General features: G+C 39.1%; 1 protein-coding gene across 9 annotated transcripts in view; it reads left to right on the top strand.

The window, feature by feature from the left end:
- adam23b (ADAM metallopeptidase domain 23b) overlaps positions 1–22,794 on the top strand; it is a 44,317-nt gene that overhangs the window by 13,988 nt on the left and 7,535 nt on the right. For 2 of the 9 annotated variants that reach the window (XM_078795493.1, XM_078795491.1), the window contains exons 5-26: positions 950–1,013; positions 2,708–2,790; positions 2,914–2,977; positions 6,154–6,352; positions 7,564–7,658; positions 7,864–7,923; positions 8,000–8,068; positions 9,149–9,315; positions 9,381–9,465; positions 9,537–9,624; positions 10,166–10,217; positions 11,392–11,491; positions 11,589–11,660; positions 12,413–12,499; positions 12,612–12,692; positions 14,534–14,584; positions 15,278–15,341; positions 15,418–15,523; positions 16,653–16,772; positions 16,859–17,027; positions 18,227–18,338; positions 18,554–18,644. In XM_078795493.1, the coding sequence (XP_078651619.1) occupies positions 950–1,013; positions 2,708–2,790; positions 2,914–2,977; positions 6,154–6,352; positions 7,564–7,658; positions 7,864–7,923; positions 8,000–8,068; positions 9,149–9,315; positions 9,381–9,465; positions 9,537–9,624; positions 10,166–10,217; positions 11,392–11,491; positions 11,589–11,660; positions 12,413–12,499; positions 12,612–12,692; positions 14,534–14,584; positions 15,278–15,341; positions 15,418–15,523; positions 16,653–16,772; positions 16,859–17,027; positions 18,227–18,338; positions 18,554–18,644 (2,079 nt within the window). The other 7 variants (XM_078795494.1, XM_078795496.1, XM_078795492.1 and 4 more) reach the window with 6 other exon arrangements.

Genomic DNA, 22,794 nt, shown 5'->3' with positions numbered 1-22,794 from the left:
TATAACATAACATAGCGTAGCATAGCGTAGCATAGCATAGCATAACATAGCATAACATAGCATAACATAGAATAGCATAGCATAGCATAGCATAGCATAGCATAGCATAGCATAGCATAGCATAGCATAGCATAGCATAGCATAGCATAGCATAGCATAACATAGCATAACATAGCATAACATAGCATAGAATAGCATAGCATAACATAATATAACATAACATAGCATAGCATCGTATAACATAGCATAGCATAGCATAGCATAGCATAGCATAGCATAGCATAGCATAACATAATATAACATAATATAACATAATATAACATAGCATAGCATAGCATAGCATAGCATAGCATAGCATGTGCTGTTTTGGTATGCAAGTGCCACATTACAACGGATACACGCCACGGTCTTCCGCTTGCTGTTTAGCCACATTTTCTGTCTGTTATTTACATTTTGTTTAGTGACAAAAATGCAACTCTATTCATTGGTTGCTTTCATTTCTTTTGTTGCCTTGTCAAATTCTCTGGACTCAGAAAGCAATCCTCATAATTTTGTTTGTAATCAAAGTACTGAAATTATTTGAGAAAGCGTTGTACCCCTTTAACGTTAACTTATCTAGATACATTCAGCGGACACATCAATAGTACTCATCTTTGCCCGACGCCGTCAGGTAGTTATTTAACAACGTTTAGTTCATTGTCGTAGGTGTTTTGTGCAGCGGTAGCAAATTTGTGTAAACTACTTTTATTGGATTTTTTTTCATCCAGAAAAATCCTGACACAGTGGTCTTGAGGGTTTAAAGGCCAACTAAAGCGGTACTAACTGTGAGTCTTAACCACATGGGGAGTGAGTCAAGACGTCGTAAAGGCACCAAGATGTCTGTGCACCATTGCTGCACCATCACTTCCTTCCTCCCTTAACTGACGCCAGTGTCTCTTTCCCTTCTCAGTGACCTGCTGTCTTCAGATTATGTTGAGATCCACTACAAGGGGGGGAAACCTGTCCTCTCAAAGGTAATGGAAATGTTTACAAATCATATGAATGTTGTCTTTGATGAATGAATGGATGGAAGATAACAAGCTGTATTTAAATTATATGCATCTGATGAAATCAATGAAAGTCTGCAGCTTTGGTCAGGGCGTCTTTATGGAATTAAGGCTTGGTGTGGACTGGAGTACATTTACTGGCTCATTGTCAAGGTAACAGGACCAATTTTGCTGTTGGAATACTGTCAGGCCTGCAGTTCTACTTGGAATCTCTGCAAAAGAAGCTTTCCAACGATGTATGTATGACATGTTGCGGTATGCAAATTAGGGCGCAGTGTAAAACCTTCGTTTCTTCATCACAACACAACACTGGGAACAACATAACCACTTCCACTGTCTAATAAGGGCCAATGCAATTGCTGTACAACAGGGGTGTCCAATGTGTGGCCCGGGGGCCCGTTGCGACTTGCGGATGTTTTGTTGTTAGCTTGTGGCTCATTGTAAAAATTGTACTTAAATGAGAAAACAACCACAAAAACAAAAAAAATCTAAATACTTTTGCAAGAATAAAGATATAAATAAAAATTTAACAGAAATTTTTTTTGTAATCGAACAAAAAAAGCATTATTAGTATTATATTATTAGTATTCTGAGGAAAAAGAACATCAAATGCGCTACAAATAAAGCGTATTATTATTTAATTTGAGTAGCATGAAGTTAAAATATTAAAGAAACATGTTTTTATGTTGCGGTATTATGAGAAACAAACAAAACAACAACACTTTATTCTTGTAAAATGACAACTTATACAATAATGTCTCTTTTAAATTATATTGAAACTTTATGCTCGCTCATAAAAATTTGCGGCCGCAAATGGGTCCCCAGGCCACACTTTGATCACCCCAACATTTTTGTCATTGTGGTTGCATTTTGCACTGCATCATACTTGGCGTGTTTGTATCCCTTTCATATAGATTAATAAGGAACGCATCTGTGCATGATGCAGAGCCGTTCCACGGCACTGCACACACACTAGGGGTGGATTCAATGCAAAACAGAAAAACCACCTTCCTCATAAACTTATTGCTCTTATTGCTGATTTGATTGCGCAAGTGGCCGGCTGGTGCATACTCCTATATGCAACCTACAGTCCATACATAAGATAAGAGAGGAAGTGAAGCTGGTTATGGAACGAGGGCCGTTTGCTGCTGCTGATTCAGGCAGAGAGGGGCTGTATGGGCTGGGTGCACTCTTGCTGAATCAGCAGGCTTTCGTCCCCCCCTCCCCTGCAGCCTCCTGCTGAAGCCCTGCTCACGTGACGAGGGAAGGAAAGCACTCTGCAGTGTCAGTGCAGCTGAGATGGGTGAAGTGAGAATAAGAGAAAGAGAGAGAGAGAGCGAGCGAGTCCTCCACTCACCCCCGTGTCTGACAGCTGAGTCACAGATAGCACCGAGACCTACTTTGCAATGTATTCACGATCCCTGTTAACAAGCATAGACCTCATGCAGAAATACCGCGCAAAATAAGATGCATCAGCATCTGTGAGCCAAGCTGTTACATCTTCAGAGGCTTCCGACTTGGGATATTTCGGCAAAAAATTAGCATGCAATGTCGGAATGAGCCATATTCTGTATGGATGTGTTGACAGCATTGCTGCTTTAGCTCCGCACGGTGTCTGCTGTGACGTGATGCTGCATAGGCATCGTATCTTTCCCCCGCAGGGCGGTGAGCACTGTTACTACCACGGCCAGGTGAGAGGCAAAGATGGCTCCCGTGTGGCCTTATCTACCTGCAACGGGCTGCAGTAAGTATACAGAATTGTGTGCTTGCCTCACAACATCGGGGGGACACGCTCATCTCAGCTCCTTTTCTAATATTGACTCAATATCGACCCGCCTCTCTCCCTTTTCTTCTGTTTGCCCGGCAGTGGGATGTTTGACGATGGAGCCTACGTGTACGTAATCGAGCCACTACAACAGACGTATTCAATCGTAAGTTATCAGACTAGTATTTTCTTTAATGCTACTGCTGAAGCATCATCGACATAATTTGGGGATTTACAAAAAAACATCGAGAATCACAGGGAATGACAGGCAATTCTGACGATCATGACTAAAAATCACCTGGTACACCCTGGACTGGTCGCCAGCCAATCACAGGGCACATATAGACAAACAACCATTCACACTCACATTCATACCTATGGACAATTTGGAGTCGCCAATTAACCTAGCATGTTTTTGGAATGTGGGAGGAAACCAGAGTACCCGGAGAAAACCCACGCATGCACGGGGAGAACATGCAAACTCCACACAGAGATGGCCGAGGGTGGAATTGAACCCTGGTCTCCTAGTTGTGAGGTCTGCGCGCTAACCACTCATCCTTAGGCCTTAGACTTTTTCACAGTGGTTGACATTCCAAGCCCGCACGGTGATCCAGGTGCCACAGGCCAAAAAAAAAAAACAGCCATGAGCCACAAACAGCCCTCGGGTCGCACTTTGGACACCACTGTTTCTAAATTGTCCACAGATGTGAATGTGACTGAGGTGTTTGTTTATACAATATAGGTGCCCTGCGATTGGCTGATGACCCTAGTGAGGACAAGTGCTATAGAAAATAAACGAATGAACTTTCCAAGTCATTGATAAGTCCATAAAAATGTCGAAACTTTGTCGAAACGCCAGAACCCCGCCCCTTTTTCTTCAGTTTCCATTGTTAACTAGCGAAGGAAGCTAACAAGCTAAATTGACAACGAAGGTTTAAGCAATTGAAATTATGAAGCTAACTGTCTGCGAAAGCATGATTAAGATTAAGATATGCCTTTATTCGTATATGCCTTTATTCGTAAATATAATCACATATTTATAAATTATTACTGACTTATTGTGAATGAGATGTGTTTTTTTAAGGAAAAAATGGCAATGCAGAAAATCATTGAATCGGGGATGTGCAGGAATCCAACTTGTGTAACTCGATAGCAGGAAGCCGTTAAATACTGTACATCACGTTTGCATAAGGAATGAAAAATGAGTTTCCACAATGCCTTTCAGGCCAATCATGAACATGTTTGACAGATCCCAGGTCAGGGTCAGTGGCTGCCGCCCTCTCTGACGTCTAAGGGTGCGTCACCATTACAATTTGAGGGTAGCAAAGGGTGGAGAGAGCAAAGAGGTCGAGGTTAAGAGCAGAAGTAGAGGAATCAAGGTAGCAAGGGGTTATGTCCCTGACCCCCCGAGTTCCTGTGATGAAACGGAGGAAGCAGGAAGGAATAAGAGGCCTGTTTTAGGAAACAGAGGAGCCAAGATGACAGAGCGACACACACTTTGAAAGGTAAACAACATCCTTTTCCTGATCATCCTGGAATGTAATTGAGTCTGGAAAACTGCTCACTTCTTCTTTCTTTAATATTTCAATGTTATGCTTCGGAAAATGACCGTATTTTCCAGAATATTTTAATCACACATTTTTTCATGCGGGTGGCACGGCGGTCGAGTGGTTAGCGCGCAGACCTCACAGCTAGGAGACCAGGGTTTGATTCCACCCTCGGCCATCTTTGTGTGGAGTTTGCATGTTCTCCATGGGTTTTCTCCGGGTACTCCGGTTTCCTCCCACATTCCAAAAAACATGCTATGTTAATTGGCGACTCCAAATTGTCCATAGGTATGAATGTGAGTGTGAATGGTTGTTTGTCTATATGTGACCTGTGATTGGCTGGCCACCTGCTTCCCAGATAAAAGTGACTAAATCTCATTTATTTTGATAACATGAAGTGAAAATCAATTGATAAATTAATTTAAAACATTAAATGACATTGTTGTCATCAAAATTGCATCTGTTTATACAATAGATGTAGACATTTTTGCTTAAAAATACTATTTATATTTTGAAAATATTTCAATTTGCGCTTCTTTATCTGTCAAGAAATAAACAAGGAATACAAGCTAAAGTATCACAACATCAACATAATTCCCTTTATTGAGTATCTGAAGGACGCTTATTGGCATTCCAACAGTCGTCAACAAGCATAGTTGGATTCCGCTTTCCCTGATATTTATTCTCCATAAGTTTAATGTCCTGGTGGAATCCTTCCCCGTGCTCATCGTTTACTTCTCCATAATTCAATTGGAAAGAAAGTGTATCTTCAGTGACATATTGCAGCCAAAGGGCTTTGTAGGACTTAAGAAGGTTTGCCACCAGCTGCTTATAAATATCTGCCTTGTAGTTTCCAAGAAATTGCATGCATTTTGAAACAGGCTTTCAGATATAACTGGTTGCTTGTAGATACACTGTGTATTAACTCAACTGTTCATGTCATTTTGTCTGGAAAACACAATATATTTTTTCGCATAATATTATGACTTTTTTTCTTGACTCATAAAATTACTGCAGTTTTTTTTTTCAATTTTTGCTCTTCCTCATTATAATAAAAATAGACTCGTCTTACAAAATCTGTTCTGACTTTGAGGAAGATGAAGTGTTTCTGGAAAAACCTGTCATTGAGTAAATAACAGAGTCTGAGATTGGCTCACCTCCGTGGAATCCAGACAAAATGGAATCATTGATTTAACCTCTGCTTGTCCTTTTGAGATCTTGGTATTGTACTGTTTTATATTTTACTGTTATGGTGGAACCTCGCTTTTTCTTATTAATTTGTCCTCCAGCGTTTGAAAAAAAGTGAAAACCTAAGCAATTTTTTCTCCAGGAAATAATGTAAACCCCGACATCCCAACAATATCAACAAAAAATACATTTTATAGAGATTGATTTTATTTTTACATGTAGAAAACAACGCAAAAATAATGATAATCAAATAATAAAAGATGCCATCTTCATACTTTGCAAGGAGATCTTTCCTGAATGCAATAGTGTTGCTTGCCTTCTTTATCACAGCTTTCTTTGGCCATGCTCAAAAGAAAAATGCACAGTCAGCAACACGGAGGGGGCTTTGTTTGGTCACTCGATTTCACGGAACAGTACAGTACCTGCAAAGCATCTAGTTTGTTGAACAGAATATTGTATGATCACCAAGACAGTGCAGGAAGTGCAGAATTTCTGTATTTTTTTGGTCAAAAAACTGTCTCGTTTGGATTTGACTGCAATGTGTATCATATTCATGCTTTGTTGAAGTTTCTCCATAAGATTTCATTTTAAATGGACTCATGTTTAGGACACGGTCGGAAGGCCTCATCGGCTCAGAAGAAGTGCATCGCTAGGATGGAAAAATGACTCACAAGAACCGGGTGAGGATCGACATCATGAACATCTTCTAAAACATGCTGTTTTTGTTTTTTTTAGGGCTTCTCCCCGGACACACCCTTTCACCATACTGAGTGACAAACGCAACATTCAACCACACACATACACAAGTAGGCCACAAGGAAGCAACTTTCAGTGTTGTTCAAACTCCATGTTCCACTCTCATGAGCACATACAAGAAATCCTCATGCTTTTCTCTTAAAATTTATACTTTATTCTTGTAAAATTACAGCTCCCCCCATTTCTGCTAGTGTTGTTTTTTCAAATTGTCCAACTATTTAAACATTTTTCTTGTAAATATTATTCCCATATTTCACTTTATTTTTGTAATATTAAGACTTTTTCCCCCATAATATTCACACTTTATTCCTGTAATATCATGATACATTCCACAACCTAATTTTCCAAAATTACAATTTTATTCTCTGTTATTCTGTTTCCCATAATATTAAAATATACAAATATTTTAAAAACTTGCTACAAAAATTATCATTATTTATAATAATAATAATTATTATTACTATTATTTCTTCTTACTCTCTTAAAATTAGCACTTTTTCTTGTTAAATTATTTTTCATATTTTGACTTTATTCCTGTAAAATTACAGCTGTTTTTTCCTTTTTTTTCCTCATGTTGTTTTTTTTTACATTTTCAAACTATTTAAACTTACTTTGTATTCATGTTTTACTTTATTCCCAAAATATTTTTTTTTTATTTTATTGCTGTAATATTTTCTTTTTCTCCAATTTAATTGTCCATTAATTACAATTTTATTGTATTTTTTGATTCCCATTATATTAAAATATACAAATATTCAAATTATATATTTAAAACTCTATGCTACTATGTCAACCTTTTCTGTACATTTTCTTCTCATAATTATGACTTTATTCCCATAATATTTTTACTTTATTACTGTAATATTTTCTTTTCCTCAATCTAATTGTCCATTAATTACAATTTAATTGTATTTTTTGATTCCTATAATACTAAAAATGTACAAATATTAAAATTATATTTTTAAAACTCGATGCTACTATGTCAACCTTTTCTGGACATTTTCTTCTCGTAATTATGACTTTATTCCCATAATATTTACCCAACGAAATTTTCCCAAAATTACTATTTAATTCTTTTTTTGACATAATATTAAACAAAAAAATAAATTGTTAAATATTGCAAATTTTTGCAATTGTTGTCAGGTTTTTTGTGTTAAAGTCTATTTTTATAAACTTTTTTATGTATAATATATATATATATTATATATATTGGTCTTCCCTGTGTTGAAGCACAGTTGTCCTGTGTTGTTTATGCTCCTAGCGGAGGAGGAGGACGAGAAGGAGGAGGAGGAGGAGGAGAGGCTCTTCTCGGAGCTGGATGACTTGTCCTGGCTGAAGCGCAGGAAAAAGCGAGCCGTGAGTGTCTGATCTCATCTCTGTGAAGAGACGCCACAAGTTTCCCTTCACCCACCCGTAAATGCTTATGTAATGATGTCACGCTTCCATGAAGTGTTTGCATACTTCCGCTGTTTGGTGCGGACTCCGAAGCAATATGCCGCATCAGGACTCCACACTTGGTGTGCCTGCCAGTGCTGACGCTTGTGTTGCGTTTGTGTTGCAGGTGTCTGTATTTGAAGAAATGAAATATTTGGAGATTATGATTGTTAGCGACCACCGTATGGTACGTATTCTAATTAAACAGCCAACAACTTTACATGTGTATCACTTTTATCACTCAACTCCCGTGTCCCCCGCAGTATAACCGACACAAAAGCAAGCGGGCCACCAGGAATTTTGCCAAGTCGGCGGTGAATCTGGTGGACGCCGTGAGTAAGCTTTTCCCTTCGAACAGTGTTGTTGGACAAACATTGACTCATTCAAAACTCTGCTTTAGTGACATTTTTAGCGCTTCGATGTTCATACTAGTGATTGAGACCAACGTTGCAATATTTTCATGTAAGCTAGCTTCGATATGCTAATATCATATCAACCTAGCAACATAGCATAACATAGCAAATGTATGTTTGTCATGTAAACACATATATCATATAGTAATAGGAATTTGGTTGGCCGGCAAGTCAATTTTTTTAGAGATTTACTGCCACCTTGTGGTGTGAAACGTAAACTACCGCGTAGATTTGTTCCTGCAAACTCGACTCCAACTGAAAATCAGTGATAATGCTCATCACAGGCGGCACATACGCATTAATCATAATTTAGACTTTTTAATGTCATAATTATGACATTGTACCTTTTCTTTCATAATTATGACTTACCACTGGGATATTTTTGTCGTTATTGGCGGAAACAGGCTTCCACAGTAAGATCAAATTAAAAGCATAAAATTAATACAGACATCAGATCAGATCATCTACCAGTACGAGTCTCAAACTGTTTTTTTTTTTTTTTCATTTTCCAACTATTTCAACATTCTGTAAAAAAAAAAAGCGCCAGTGCACATTTTGATTGGTTTGATACTCAAGCGGGCTGCATGGTGGCCTCACAGCTAGGGGACCCGAGTTCAATTCCACACTCGGCTATCTCTGTGTGGAGTTTGCATGTTTTTTCCTCCCACATTCCAAAAACATGCTAGGTTAATTGGTGACTCCAAATTGAGTGTGAATGGTTGTTTGTCTATATGTGCCTTGTGATTGGCTGGCTACCAGTCCAGGGTTTACCGCGCCTCTCGCCCAAAAACAGCTGGGATAGGCTCGCACCCCCGCGACCCATGTGAGGGTAAGCGGTAAAAAATGAATGATACTCAAGCAAATACCTTGGCTTTTAACTTCATGGTTTTTGCACCAGGTTTTGTTCATGTGCATTAACACTCCCCTATTGGCACCTTGCCCCCCGGCTCTGTGATCACCCCCCCACACCACCCCATTGGCTGCACACATCAATGACAGGTCTTCAAAGAAGAACTGCGAACGCGCGTTGTGCTCGTCGCTTTGGAGATCTGGACAGACAAAGATCGGATCCCCATCAGCGAGAGGCCGCTGGAAATGCTGCGCGATTTCTCCAAGTACCGCCAGCAGAGCATCAAACACCACGCAGACGCTGTGCACCTCTTCTCGTAAGTTTGTCATCATTCTGTAACACGTCACGTAATTGTCCACATGATATTGTTTTATGTTACAGAGGCGTGACCTTTCACTACCGCAGAAGCAGCGCGGCTTACTTTGGAGGCATGTGTTCCGTGAGCCGTGGGGTTGGAGTCAATGAGGTCAGATTGGTCACGCACGTCAAGGATCACATGTTCAGTAGGTGTGAACTAAGCCTGTGCTGCTCTCACAGTATGGCGGCACCTCGTCCATGGCGGGCTCGTTATCCCAGAGCCTGGCTCAGAATCTGGCCATCCAGTGGGACCCTGCATCCGAGAGAAGTAAACATTTCAGTGTAATGTTTCTGTGTAGTTTAGGGACCCTTTAGCATGACAAGTTCATTGGTTCCAGACCAGACCATGATACGTGAACTCATGCAAAGTAGGATTCCTTATTTATAAATGCAATATTTCATACACAACTTGTTTGTTACAACCTTCTAAATAACTTTTTAAACATTAGAGCTCTCTAGACATAAAATAACACCCCAAAAGTCATCTTTCTACTCCTATTAACCAATTTAGTAGATAATTGGAGAAAATAAGAGAACATAAAGGGCGGCATGGCGGTCAAGTGGTTAGCGCGCAGACCTCACAGCTAGGAGGACTAGGGTTCGATTCCACCCTCGGCCATCTCTGTGTGCATGTTCTCCCAACATGCTAGGTTAATTGGCGACTCCAAATTGTCCATAGGTATGAATGTGAGTGTGAATGGTTGTTTGTCTATATGTGCCCTGTGATTGGCTGGCCTGTACAAAAGTACAGGACTTTCCAAAGTACAGCATTCCTCCATCTTGTAACAGTATCTTTTCTTTATTTGCAGAGGAATGCGGTTGCCCTGGCTCCTACCCTGGCTGCATAATGGAGGACACGGGGTAATGTGCAACATTATTTTTCATTTACACTGTATCCAATTTAAAATATTCCACTTTTTAAGGGAATGAAAGACAATCCGAGAGCCGCATACTGAGAAATCAAATAATTCAGGGGGATCACTTTTACCAATAATTATTTTTTTTATTAAACCAACCCATGTACATATGCATTTTTTAGATTAAAAGGGGACCTATTATGCAAAATTTTCATCATAATTCATTGTGGGTCCTATAGAGCAGCTACACACAATAACCAGCACAAAAAGCTTTCTAGTTCTTCCAGAATCTGCACCTATTCAACTGTATTTCATTGGATTTTTGGCTTGCTCCTCCCCCTTCAAACTCTCCGACAAGCTTGATGTTGACGTCGTTGTCACGGTTATTAAACATATTTAAGTATATTTTAAGTATAAAATGTAAAGCGACTCACCATTAATGGACGATAAGGTAAGATGATGGATGAACGGATGGAACGGGAGCCACGGTGTAGCCTTTAGCCTGGTTGTCAGGCTAGCGATAGAGGCTAGCCTGGACTGGTGGCCAGCCAATCACAGGGGCACATATAGACAAACAACCATTCACACTCACATTCATACCTATGGACAATTTGGAGTCGCCAATTAACCTAGCATGTTTTTGGAATGTGGGAGGAAACCGGAGTACTCGGAGAAAAACCCACGCATGCACGGGGAGAACATGCAAACTCCACACAGAGATGCTGTGAGGCCTGCGTGCTAACCACTCGACCACCGTGCAGCCTGCAGTCAGGACTTATCACCATATATTAACTTGTCTTCACCTCACTTCAAATTTTGTAGTGTTCCTATTTCCAATTAATTCCGGAATAAATAATAAATAAATTCCCAAAATGACCATGGAGCGATTCTGGAAATTTTGCCCAAATATTTTGAAAATTCTCCACACATTGGCATCCATTATCCCATCTGTGCATCAGTTTGTTGTTAATGACATTTGTGTTATGGATCATCCTACTCAGTATGATATTATTTTTACTGCACGGCATACTGTAATACTGTTCTTCTTTTCATATACTAGTTGATACTCCTTGTTCTTCATTCCACACACAAACACACAGAAGTGGAAGCATGTGTCCGTCGTCATTGCTCAGTTCTTCCACATCTTCTTAACAGATGTTTTTTTCCTCCCTCCACAGTATCCAACACCCACGGAAATTCTCCAAATGCAGCATCTCGGACTATAAGGACTTCCTCCTGAAAGGCGGCGGCTCATGTCTGTTTAACAGGCCCACAAAGGTTTGATGCTCAGTGATGCTGACTGTCACAGTGTCACGTAAAGGTCAGTGGGGTGTGGAAACTACACCTCTCATACCCACTTGATTTATTTCGGCAGCTCTTCGAGGCCACAGAGTGTGGGAATGGATTTGTGGAAGTAGGAGAGGAGTGTGACTGCGGCGCAAGAGCTGTGAGGGTTTCTTTTTTTTTATTTTTATTTTTTTTAGAGGTTTAGGATGGGGCGTCCAGATTTTTTCCATGGAGAGCAGCATACTGAAAAATCAAAAGATGGAAGTTATGTATAGTATTTAAAGAAAAAAAAACAGCCTGCATCTCAGCTTTGTGATATACGTGAAAAGTGTATGATTAGTATATCTTTTCCATTTCAGTTTTTCCCAAAATATTTTAACATTTATATTTTATTTTTCTTGTAATATTCTGACTTTATTCCCGTAATATTTTGACTTTATTCTCGTAATATCCTAACTTTTTCCCAACCTATTATCTAACATAATATAATAACTTATAATATTTCTAATCTATTTTATTTTTCTTGTAATATTCTGACTTTATTCCCATAATATTTTGACTTTATTCTCATAATATCCTAACTTTTTCCCAACCTAATATCTAACATAATATAATAACTTATAATATTTCTAATCTATTTTATTTTTCTTGTAATATTCTGACTTTATTCCCATAATATTTTGACTTTATTCTCATAATATCCTAACTTTTTCCCAACCTAATATCTAACATAATATAATAACTTATAATATTTCTAATCTAATCCTTCGAAAAATTGCAACTTCATATTAAGTCTTTATTTAACTCATCACACAGCAACTTAACATACAAACAAGTACCAATAGAAGTTTAACACATCTCAGCAAAGCACTCATTATTCCCTGTTGTTGATGTGTGTGTTTCTCATTTCAGGAATGCTACAAGGGATGCTGCAAAAAGTGTTCACTGGCCAACGGTGCGCACTGCAGCGACGGCCCCTGCTGCAATAACACGTGCCTGGTGAGAGCGTGACTGACTGCACAGTATATAGTATATACATACACATACCAAGAAAATGAGTGTTTCTTCTGAAAGATTAATCCAGATTGTTTTTGACCTGTTTTCTTGCCAGTTCCTGCCACGAGGTTACAGTTGCCGCTATGCTGTGAATGACTGCGATATCTCCGAGACCTGCTCTGGGGACTCTGGACAGGTGTTGTTGTGCAGCAATGCTACATTTTTCAGTCTGTTAGTGCGACTGCAGAGAGACCACACCTCACACTGCTGTGCATGGAAAAACAAGCTACCTCTTTTATTTGATTGAGGACATTTTACAAATGGTCAAACCTCAGTTTTTATACGCAGCCAGTTTTTGTATGATTCGGCTATTGTCTCGGTTTTTGTACATTATTGCACGTAACAAATTAGTATGTTTGTCCTGTACTAAGGGCAGGTCGATATATCAATATTTTTTTCGGCATTTGCAGCATTTTTAGTGTTTATACTACTTTATTTATTACTTTCTGGTTGTTTTTTTGTGCCACATGGACCCCTTAAGGAAGTGTGCAGCTACGATAAGTCACATCCATTTAATTCATTCATTCATTCATTTTCTACCGCTTGCTGGGGATGCTGGAGCCTATCCCAGCTGTCTTTGGGTGAGATGCGGGGTACACCCTGGATTGGTCGCCAGCCAATCACAGGGCACATATAGACAAACAACCATTCACACTCACATTCATACCTATGGACAATTTGGAGTCGCCAGTTAACCTAGCATGTTTTTGGAATGTGGGAGGAAACCGGAGTAAAACCAGAGAAAACCCACGCATGCACGGGGAGAACATGCAAACTCCACACAGAGATGGCCGAGGGTGGAATTGGACCCTGGTCTCCTAGCTGTGAGGTCTGCGCGCTAACCACACGACCGCCGTGCCGCCCCGTCACATCCATTTATCATTCATAATTAATTTGATTTTTTCTGCATGCAAAAATATAATTACAGTATTCCCTATAAAATGTATTTTTTGCAGGTGTTAATTGAATTTAGATTATTCTGTTATTCTATTATTGAGTTTCTGTACGTTTTGGTTTTTGTCGGACCTTTGGGAATGACAAAATTTCACTTCTTTTCAATATCTTTGAAATTTCTCACAGAAAAGTCATGGCACGGCTAGAAATCAGGTTGCGTTTGATAAATGCCCCCCACTTGTGGGGCACTTTTCTAACTTCTGGCGCTCAAAGAGCTTGACAATGTCACCCCATTCACCCAATGATTAATGGACTATGTTAATGGAATGGAAGCTAAAGTTAACAGCTCGTGCATAGAGTGATGCCACAGCATCAGGAGCAACCGGGGGTTATTTTACTCAAGGATACTTTGACATGGTCAGGGAGGGATCCAAACTTCAACCTTCAGATTGACGACCACTTGGCGACCTCTGGATAATAATAATGATTTTCTTTATAATGAATTATGATATTCATGCGCAAGGTTGTGGGACGACTTGAAGGTGAAAAGGATAGTGATAGTTGCTGAGGTTGATGGATAATTCCTATGCTGCTCACAGCCACTAGGGGGCATGTTGCGTGCTATTTGGATTTTGCTGTGATTTGCTTTATTCTAGTACCGACATTTTCCTGTTTCTAGAATTTCGCTACAGTATAATTTAAAAAAAATTGTACAGATGGTCATTTTGATTTGTAAACAACTCATCATGGGAGAATATGCTCCATAAATGCCGTTTGTGCCTCGTGCTACATTTTGCATATCAGTACATCGCCCAAGTGCCAGTGCACCAAGGAAAAGGAAAGCCATCACTTTGGAAGCGAAAATATAAAGCTCACACAGAGGAGAAATATAACAACAATCATTGATAAAGATAATTGAATGCTAATTTAATGCTAATGCTGGCTAGAGGGTTCATGGATTAATCTCTTTTTAAGATGTTTTCATTTTATTCTTCATGTGTTCTGAGTACAGTGTCAGTGACTACATATTATTTACGACTTACACTAAAAATTATAACAAATATCTTTTTTTGCTCTTTACAGTGTCCTCCCAATCTGCATAAACAAGACGGTTATCTCTGTCAGGTAAACCAGGTAAGAATGGAATGGTAAGGTCTCTTTTGTGCAAGGAGCACAAGCTTGAGAGCTACAATATTATATGAGGGGGGGGGGCCAAAGTGTGGCCTCAGGGGGGCATTTCCAGCCTGTTGAGGTCACCAACAGATGACCGGACATTCTCCTTCAGGATTTTTTGGCAGACAGCAGAATTCAGCCCCAGACCATCACTCTACCACCGCCATATTTTACGCCGATATAATGGGACACACACCTTGAAGTTATTTTTCTTCGGCAGTGGTTTTTATCTTGGAACTCTACGTACCATGCAGGCCATTTTTTGCCCTGTGTCTTTCTTATGGTGGAGTCATGAACACTGACCTTAACTGAGGCAAGCTGGCAGTTTTTTGGATGTTGTTGTGGGGTCTTTTATGACCTCTTGGATGCGTCGTTTCTGCACTCTTGGGGTCATTTTGCTTGTCCAGCCACTCCTTGGAAGGTTCACCCCTGTTCCGTGTTTTCACCATTAATGGATAATGGCTCTTACTGTGGTTTGCTGGAGTCCCACAGCTTTTGAAATGGCTTTATATGTAATCTCTATTAATCTAATTTGGATTTTTTTTCTCCCTTCATAAATAACACGTTTTATTTGAGAAGTGCATTTTCTGTGCAGGTGTATTGTGACTGTAAAAAGCTTATTCACGTCTTTGATGATTTGTCTTGTGTCTGAAGGGCCGCTGCTACAGTGGAGAGTGCAAGACCAGAGAGAACCAGTGCAGATACATCTGGGGGCCGAGTGAGAAGAACACACTTGATGGGAGGAAGTTGGCTAAGTGGAGCTTGCTCCTCATTTTGTCGCTTTGTCTTGTCAGAGGCCGGAGGCTCAGAGAAGTTCTGCTATGAGAAGCTAAACACGGAGGGCACGGAGAAGGGCAACTGTGGAAGGGACGGCGACAAATGGATGCAGTGCAGCAAACAGTGAGTTCCAAATGAGAAATCCTCGTCGCAGAGTTGGTCTTCTAGGAAAAAAACGAAAAAAGTATACACTTTTCATGTCACTTTTTATGTACTCTACTGCATATACAGTCTCCACCGATGACATTTTAACAATATCTTTCAATATTAACCATATTATTGATCATAGAGACATAGAACTGCAGTTGATTATGCTGAAACCGGTTTATTATAATAATAATTAAAAAGTTTTACATTCCGATCCTATTGTTAGCAGTTGCTACCTTGGTACTTTGCTGTGAGTTCATATTCTTGAATTACCTACTTTATCAAAGCTCAGGAGGCACTTTTTTGCTCCTTGAACGCATCACAGAGAGACAGATACAAATTGTTCATCGTTCTGTGTGCTTTCGATGAACAAATAAACCACACACACACACACACACAATAAGGGTGATTAAAGGATTTCCTGTGCAGACTTTCTCTCTAGCAGGTATCAAAGTGCGGCCCTGGGGCTATTTTTACATTCTGAAAATAAAATTTCAACGAGAAAACTTGTTAAAAAAAAACTTACAAAATTTGAAAATAGTTTTTTAGCCAAGAAATAGTTCTAATTTTACAAGAAAAACATCTTAATATTATAAGGAAAATATCTTTTTAGAAGCATAAAGTTAAAACGTTAAAAAAGTAATTATTAAAGAAAAACAAAAAACAATTGAAGTTGTAACTTTTGGAACATTAGGTTATGTAAAAAAAGTTATGTAATAAGGCTGAAATAGCATAAACAGCATAATAAAGTCAAAAGAGAACAATTTGGTATTTTAATGAGAAAAAAGTATAATTTAGTGAGAATAAATGTGCAATATTGTGAGAAAAAATACAGTAGCACCAAGTTGAAATATTGTTAAAAAAATCTTATTATTATGAGAAATCAATGATTGGAATACAGTCAAAATATTATGGGAATAAAGTTATACTATTACAAAATTTATGAAGAAAGTCTAAAAATATATGAAAAAAAAATCTTGAAATCTGGGGTGTTTAAACCCAAAACCGGCGCTGAATAAGTGGAAGAAGATGGATGTGTAATGATGCGAATATGAAAATGAATCGTAATAATAATAACAGGCTTCTTTCTGTTTGTCTCTTACAGTGATGTTTTCTGTGGTTTTCTCCTGTGTACCAACATCGGCCGCAACCCACGTATTGGAACAATGAAAGGCGACATCACCCCCACCTCTTTTAACCACCAAGGCAGGCTGATTGACTGCAGGTAAATGTGTTGTGTTTTGAAACGGAGTCCATACGAAGTCTTGACATGTCAGCACTCCTACCTGCCCGCTGCCCTTTTCCTCTCAGTGGTGGACACGTTCTTTTGGATGATGAGACCGATTTAGGCTACGTGGATGACGGGACTCCTTGTGGGCCGTCCATGATGTGCCTTGACCGCAAGTGTCTGTCCATCCAGTCCCTCAACATTAGCACCTGCCCCATAGGACCGAATGGGCAAGTGTGCTCCGCCCACGGGGTGAGTCTACATGTCTAGTCCACATAGACACAGTTTATAGCAGGGGGGTGTCCAAAGTGTCCGTTATTGGCCTGTGCCACATTCCAAAAATATAATTTAACAGCGAAAATGGAACCTTCAGTAGTAATTTTACAGTAATAAAGTCAGAATATTATGAAGAAAAATAATGTCATTTAGTAGTATGAAGTTGTAATTTTAAAGAAAAAACATACCGTATACTGTATTTATAAGAAAATCATAAAACTGTAATTTTCATAAAATATTGTTTGTCATAATATTACAACTTAAAAGAATATTTCAAGTGTATGCCACTAAAATGACATTATTTTTCATCATGATTTCCCAAGTACATTTTTGTAAAATTATAACGTTTTTCTCATTAGAATTTGACTTTTTTCTTATTATTTTCTTTTTTCTATTATTGTTGTAAAATATGTGTATTTTTTTTTCAATTTTTTCCAAGCACTTTGTCTGTGAAAGGTGCTATATAAATATATTTTACTTATTTACTTACTTACATTTCTGGTGTTTTTTTATTGCCCCAGTTATTTCAACCTTCTTTTTTGTAAATTTTCTTCTTGTGATTACGATTTTATTTTCATAATAATTAGACTTTATTCTTGTAACATTGGAACTTTTCCTGCAACATTTTTTTTTGGTTTTGTTGCTTTTCATCATATTATGACTTTACTTTACTTAAAAATTACTTCTATTTCTTTAATATTCACATCCTTCTTGTTAGAATATTACTTTTTTCCTCTTAGCATTTTTTTTACTTCATTGTCCTAAAATTTTGCTGTTCGTTCCGTTTCTGCTGTCGTCTATTTCAAATTTCTTCTTTTGAACTTTCTTCTCGTAATTATGACATTATTCGGATAATATTTTGATATAATTTTTTTGTAACTTCATTTTCAAATTTTTTTTTCCATAATATTACAACAAGAAAAATGTACATCTTTTTAAGTTCAAATATTTGCTTTTCCTTTTTCTCTAATATTTAGATATTCTTCTTGAAAAATTGCTGATTTTTCCAATTTTTTTTCGTTTTTATTTCCTCTTTCTTGTTAAATTATATTTTTAGAATGTGCAGCGGGCTAATAAATAAACACCCGCCGGCCGCTAATGGCCTCACACCACACTTTGGACACCTTTGATACCGATGGCTGGAGGTCACATCACGTCATGTTTGATCTGTTCAGGTGTGCAACAACGAAGCCACATGCACCTGTGACACCACGTGGGCGGGGACCGACTGTAGTATGCCCGACCCTCCGAAAGCGCCTGACACTACGCCGACTCAAGGACCCAAGGGTCAGTTTCCACCTCATTCCAGTTTGTTTGTAAAATGTACCCAAAAATGCATATTTAGAGCATCCAGTGTTTGTCTTTTAGTCCTTGAAAGAGTAATAGAGATGATTTTAGCATAGACATGGACACCGCAGCTTTAAGGGCCGGGGATGAGCGGGCGGAGGCCTGCTGTTTGTCTTCTGACAGGGTGGTAACGTGCTCCTTTTCCCTCCACACAGTGAGCGTGGCCACTAACAGGCTGATAGGGGCAGTAGCAGGGACCATTCTGGCCCTGGGGGTGATTTTTGGAGGCACAGGGTGGGGAATAGAGTAAGCATTTTTTTTTTTTTCACAGCTCTTCCTCTCATAGTGGTGCCTCAGTGTGCGGGCGCTCTTGTGAGCCGGCCTGAGCCCGTGTGTGCGTCCCGGTGGCTTTGTGTCTTCTTGTGTGTTGGTGATGACCATATAATCGTGTCTTATGATTGGTTGTTTTCAGTGTCGTGTGATTGATTGATGGAAACCCCTTCCCCAACCCGCTCTCGTTCCCCTTTCTCCTTCGACTCTCTTCCCGGTGTTCCCTCATTCTAACCCCTTTTCTTCATCTCCTTCCTTTTCCTTTTTCTCTTCTTCTTAGTCGTCATGTGGTTGCTCCTGTGATCCTCTCCTTTCTGGGGCATGTGGGCGGGGCATTTAGATGGATAGCTGTCCCCAACCAGAAGAAGTATCCCGTTGCAGTGTTTAGACCCCTAAAAGCATTTTCTGCATACTGCAGGCTGCACCATCAATCTGTTGAATGAAACATTTGATGGCTATCAGTCCTCCCACTGATGATCAGAACATCTAGAACGGGGCTGGAGAGCATGCAAGACATTGTCGGAGTCTGTAATCATGTGGAATGGTTACATGTTATTTGTCCAGCGAGTCGCCATAGAAACTCATGTCTTTTTCCCCCCATAACCCTTTGCAGGTCCTAGTGCCACCAATCTAATAATAGGCTCCATCGCCGGAGCCATCCTTGTGGCTGCCATAGTGCTGGGGGGGACTGGATGGGGTTTTAAGTAAGCAAACACGCCGCATGCCTCTCCTGCTCGACCTCGTAGCATCCCTGCTGCTTTTTAGACGCCGGGGTTTGAGCTCCTGCTGCAGAATATGGACACGTATCGCGCCCGGCGTCTGTTTCCGAGATGCCGAGGCCCATATTTAACGCGCACGCCCTTTTGTCCTGACGAAGAGTAGACATGCTCAAGGTTGCGCCACACGAGGGCGGTCTGTGGATCTGTAGCAGAACCTCAAACTGATTGGGCAGACGGGGCCGAGCTCAGTGCTTGACATGCATGTTCAAACGGCAGCGAAACTGATTCCAAGAGGGTGTTGTTGTTATTTGGAGCTCAAATGGAGAACATTTCTTGTGGATAGAGTTAGAAAAGCAGTGGATGAAGTTACTTGTCTTTCTCCGAATGGACTTAAAGATACATAGAACCCTGCAGCCACCCAAGCATGACACCGGCAAAAGCATCATGATGAAAGAAAGTCAAAACCAGAGCAGGAATGGCAACCAGTAGAGCTCATACCTCCGCCAAGGCCAATGTGATAAATACGTATATGTATGGACTGAAATTTATGGGCTGATATTGCAGAGTCACATTATCAGCAATTTCCAATCTAGTGGGACAGGGGTGTCCAAACTTTTTCCATGGATGGGCTACTTTGATATTTGACATTTTGTAAACACTTTGTAATATAGTGATATATACTTTGTGATATAGCTGAAAAGGCAGAATATTAGTATGATTTTTTTCTCATTCAATTTTTGTAGTTTTTTGTTTCTCCTCCTTTTTTTGTTTTGTTTTTTTCCCAAATATTTCAATATTTGCAATTTGTTTTTTTTTTTAGAAAGTTATGGGATATCCGATATTGGCTTTTTTGCCCAAAAAAAACGATATGCCAACTCTTAATTTCCAATCTCAATATCAGTCGATACTGACAGTCGATATGTGACATGACACATTCCTGTATGTTGTGTTCATGTGTTGAACACAGCATTCTCTTAATATCGTTTTTATGATCTGGAAAAAAAATTATACTGATTATATACTGACTTTTTCACGTAATAATGACTTTATTCTTGTAATGTCATAACTTTTCCCATCATAATTTTCCAAAATGTGCAACTTCATTCTTTACTTTTTGTTTGTCATAATATTTCGACTTTAAACTTTATGCTTCTAAAAATGAAATGTTTCTCCCAATAATATTATTACTTTATTTTCATGAAATTTGCTTTTCCCCCCATAATATGACAACTTTTTTTACTTGATTCCCTTAATATGATAACTTTTTTCCAACATGATTTGTTTTGTTTTGTTTGTCATAATATTGTGACTTATTATATATCTTTTAAAGTCATGTTTAATATCATATTTTGTCTTTAATATTTTCACTTTATGCTTATATTAATCATAGTTTTTTTCTCCCCAAAATATCACGTGTTCATTGTTATAAAATGACAACATGTTTCCCATAGAATGACAACTTTTCATAGTATTTTGACTTTAATCTATTTATTTTCTTACTTTTTCCCCAAATTTGCAACTTCATTCTGTCTTTTCTTTCTTATTATATTCCAACTTTGGAAAATGATTTTTTTTGTGTCGGAAATGTACATGTTTTATCATATTTTATCCAATTTTAATTTTGTGACTCTATTATTGTATTATTATAACCTTTTCCCAACCTAATTTCCCAAAATCTGCAGCATCATTCTTTTATTTGGTTTTCTCTTTCGGAAATAAAGAGAAAGACGTACGGAAAATAGCAAAAAAAGAAAATAACTCAAATTGCATGTTTTTTTCTGCTAATATTATGACATTAATAAAATACTTAAAATTATAGCTTTTTTTCCACAGGATTACATTTTTTTGTCATGATATTATGACTTTATTATGATAATATTTTGACTTCATATTTTTCATATTTGCTGTTGTTTTTTTTTGTGAGCTGTGGTCCAATAAAAAAAAGACCCGGTTCACACTTTGGACACCCCTGTAGTGAACATCAGTTTTTCTTATTAATCCATCAGTCAAAAATTAAATTCTGCCAAATTTTTCCCATATGAAATCAAGCAAATCCAGACCCCCGAAAATTATTACCACATTTTCCCGAGAATAATTCTAGTTTCACATACAGAAAACAATGTGAAATGAAGGCGATGATCAGGAAGGGATGAGGACTGTGTATACTATACAGTGGATGACTCTTTACAAACCACATATACATTATACAGTAATAACAATATACAAAAAGTTAATAAAATAAGTATTCACAAAAAACGATATTAAGTTCAATTCCACCCTCGGCCATCTCTGTGTGGAGTTTGCATGTTCTCCGGGTACTCCGGTTTCCTCCCAGATTCCAAAAACATGCTAGGTTAATTGGCAACTCCAAATTGTCCATAGGTATGAATGTGAGTGTGAATGGTTGTTTGTCTATATGTACCCTGTGATTGGCTGGCGACCAGCTGGGATAGAAAATGGATGAATGGATGAATTTTTCCCTGCTTTTTAGCTGTCCCCTTGAGGCTACAGTCCCCTTAGCATTTGCCTACTATCCCTTTTCCGATACTCATTGACACAAAGACATACTGTAACACACTTGGCGGAGGTACTGTAAAAGAAAAAAAAAACCTGCATGTTCACTTGTTGGCTTGGAGGAGGTCAGTCAATTGCCCAAAGGCGGAGCCAACCCGTGGGTGGTCCGTGCTTGTCGTTCTCTCACTACCGCAGTCTTTTTCTCAGTCCACGGTTAGTGAGAGAGGCAAGCTGGGACCTTTTCGCTGCCCGTGGCTGGCTACACCCACCTGGGGTGCGAAGCGGGACTCTCTGACCCGCCCCCCCCCTCCTAACCTGCGGCCTCCATTGCTGCCTGCTTCACAGACCCCGGTAGAGACACGGCGCATTGCACTGCATGAAACCAAGCACAGCAGTACCGCCTTCCAACTGGCCTTCTATTATCGGATCAGGTGCATGACATGATAAGAGATAGGAGCCCCTCAACAAGCCACAGTACGGGGAGGTTGTGCATCACTCCTGTTGTCGTATATTTGTCGTTGTCCCATTGTTGTGCTAGTTACCGCCGACGCTGCCGCTCCTGCTGCTGTGATTGTTTTGGATGTCTTTCCCTCCTCTGGAGATGATATTGTATGTATCATATACTGGTAACGACACACATGTACACATGCATGTATGCTGTGGTTGCCTGCCAGGAGCCATCAGGGTTTGTTTGCATTCACAGACCCAACAACACTTTCATGAATACAGGTAGTGTCACATCACGTTCAAGTGGAACCTCCTAAGTCCTCCTTTACACACAGTAAGCCCTCATTTATCACGGTTAATTGGTTGGAATATTTTTGTGGTTACAACAGAGAAAAATAGTTTACAATGGTTTTTAGTATGATTAAAGCCCTCTCGACATTAAATAG

Source organism: Doryrhamphus excisus, linkage group LG12 (assembly GCF_037039965.1).
Source record: "Doryrhamphus excisus strain RoL-2023G ecotype Guam linkage group LG12, RoL_Dexc_Guam_v1.1, whole genome shotgun sequence".
NCBI lineage: Eukaryota > Metazoa > Chordata > Actinopteri > Syngnathiformes > Syngnathidae > Doryrhamphus > Doryrhamphus excisus.
The sequence above is the reverse complement of the archived record's forward strand: the minus strand, read 5'-3'. Positions and strand labels throughout refer to the sequence as shown.